We start from the raw sequence: 2,103 nt of genomic DNA, 5'->3' as shown, positions 1-2,103 counted from the left end.
ACTGATGTCCTAGCAATAAAAAGTCAGATGCCACGACATCAGCTTCGATATCCGGTTGTTTTTGACAAAATACAAGACAACAAAGTAACAACAATCTCTCCCTTTGTCAAATTTTGTCTAAAACAACTTAATGAACAGAGAAGGTAAACAAGGAGAACCATAGCTCCCCCTTAGTAGCAGACTCCCCCTCAAATGATGCATCCAATTAACAACCAACACACTCCATAAAGCACAGTTGGAACAAGGAACATGGCAGCAGAAACGTACTAACTATCCAACAAGTGCAAACCAACAAAGTTGAAGCAACTTAAACAAAAGCTAATCACCAAATGCATCAAGAGACATACAATAGCTAAACAACCAGTCAATTGCATGCCTCTGTCTTGAACTTGTCTTCAAATTATTACAGACCAAAGCTACCAAGAAACAAAACAAAGAGTTTTCACAACTACACAGATCTACTCCCCCTTTTTAACACAAATTTGGCAAAGGGTGCACAAACTACATCTAAAAGAAAAGAACGAGAAACACAAACTAATCTTCAGAACTGGAGTCTCCTTCAGTTTCTTTTATACTCTCTTCAGATTCTCCCTCTTCTTCAGCGCTGGCATCTTGAGGAGCAGTAGCAGCACCACTTGGCTCACCCTCTTGACCTTCTTCCTCTTGAAGCTTGAGAAGGGAAACATAAACCTTTAGCTTCCTTGCAGTACTGATCCTAATAGTCTCATGCAGAACCTTAGAAACATCCATTAGTTCAGCAATAATGGCCTTATTGCCAGAGTCACTCACAGAAGCAGGGGCAGAAGTCATGCTAAATGGAACAGCAATGTCTATGACATGTGGCTCCATAAACAATCGCTGATCCAGGGTAATGGGAACACCCTTGGGCAAAGGCACCTCATCAGCCTTGATAATCTCAGGATGCTGTTGAAGAATGACCTCTATAAGAAGAGATGGAAATGAGATGGGCAGCTTCCCAGCACAAGTATCAGCATGCTTCAGAGTCTGTTCAAACAGAAAAGACCCAAAATCAAAATCAGTAGAAGTGCCAACTTTGTAGATCAGTCTGGCAAGACCAGTAGAAACTCCAGAAGTATGTTGGGTAGGAACCCAATTCACAGCCCCAATCCTGTTAAGGATGGCGTACTTCACACTTAGTGTTCCTGTAGACAGCAACTTCTTGGTGGGCCACTTCTTGTCTTGACCAGCAGTGATCTCCTTTGCAACCACATCCAAGGACAGTTCCTCATCAATAAACTCAACAACACTTCTACCAAGTGCTTTGTTGATCACATCAGGGGAGAATTCAACACATTTTGCCCTGACAAACACTTTTCTAAACTCAACACTTTCAGGAAGTCCCACTTCCACAGACAGATTCACCAGAAATTCCCTCACCAGTTTTTCATAACACCTTCCCACCTTGAGAATGGTCTTCATCAGTCCAGCCTTTTCAATAAGTGCAACCACTTCCTTGCACTCAAGTACATCAGAGCCAATTTCCCTTTCCTAGGCAATTATGCGTTGACACACATACTTCCACTTCTAGACATTACCTTCAGCATGAAAGGACACATTATCAATAGAAACATCAGAGACATTCTGAGGAATGCGTTTTCCTGCATACTTCTTCTCAGAAGGCAAGATGTCCTCGACATCCCCCTCAACATCTGACCCAGACACTCTTGGATTTAACTCCCCGTTGCTTACCTTTTCCCTTCACATCTTTTTGCTTAGACTTGGAAGTTGTTGAAGTGGACTAGGTCTTCTTCTTTGGAGCAGAAGATTCTTCAACATCAGGAACCCTCCTTTTTCTCTTGATCCTGGCAGCAACACTATCAGGCAGAGAAGCAGTTAAAGGAACATCATCAGAGACATCATCAGAGATGTTCTTAACAGAGGCAGGAGCTTGGCTAGATTCCTTGGACTGAGGATCGTCAGTTGATATATGCACAAGTTCATCCTCTTTTGAAGGAGAAGAAGAGCCATGAGATTGAGTGGGTACACTTTTATCATCACGAGCAATGGATTCCTTTCCAGAGATTTCTTGAACAGGGACATCTTCAGGTACAGAAGCCCAAGCATCGGGCACAACATCTTGAT

The 2,103-nt window shown here is 42.6% G+C and overlaps 1 protein-coding gene across 1 annotated transcript; it reads right to left on the bottom strand.

Annotated features, from left to right (window-relative positions):
• Positions 1-534: 534 nt before the first annotated feature.
• Positions 535-1,577, bottom strand: LOC130736136 (uncharacterized). The gene is made up of 2 exons (XM_057587982.1): positions 1,557-1,577; positions 535-1,509 (listed from the first exon to the last, which is right to left on the bottom strand). Exons 1-2 carry the CDS (start codon positions 1,575-1,577, stop codon positions 535-537), a joined length of 996 nt encoding a protein of 331 aa, XP_057443965.1.
• Between the last annotated feature and the right edge of the window lie 526 nt (positions 1,578-2,103).

Source organism: Lotus japonicus, chromosome 2 (genome assembly GCF_012489685.1).
Source record: "Lotus japonicus ecotype B-129 chromosome 2, LjGifu_v1.2".
Taxonomy (NCBI): Eukaryota; Viridiplantae; Streptophyta; class Magnoliopsida; order Fabales; family Fabaceae; genus Lotus; species Lotus japonicus.
The sequence above is the reverse complement of the archived record's forward strand: the minus strand, read 5'-3'. Positions and strand labels throughout refer to the sequence as shown.

What these genes read in the sequence shown, in the direction of transcription:
- LOC130736136 (XM_057587982.1), bottom strand. Translation starts at nt 1,577, where the DNA reads ATGTGTCCTTTCATGCTGAAG. An exon ending in TGTGTCCTTTCATGCTGAAG is followed by an intron (nt 1,510 to 1,556) that starts GTAATGTCTAGA and finishes ATAATTGCCTAG; the next exon opens with GAAAGGGAAATTGGCTCTGA.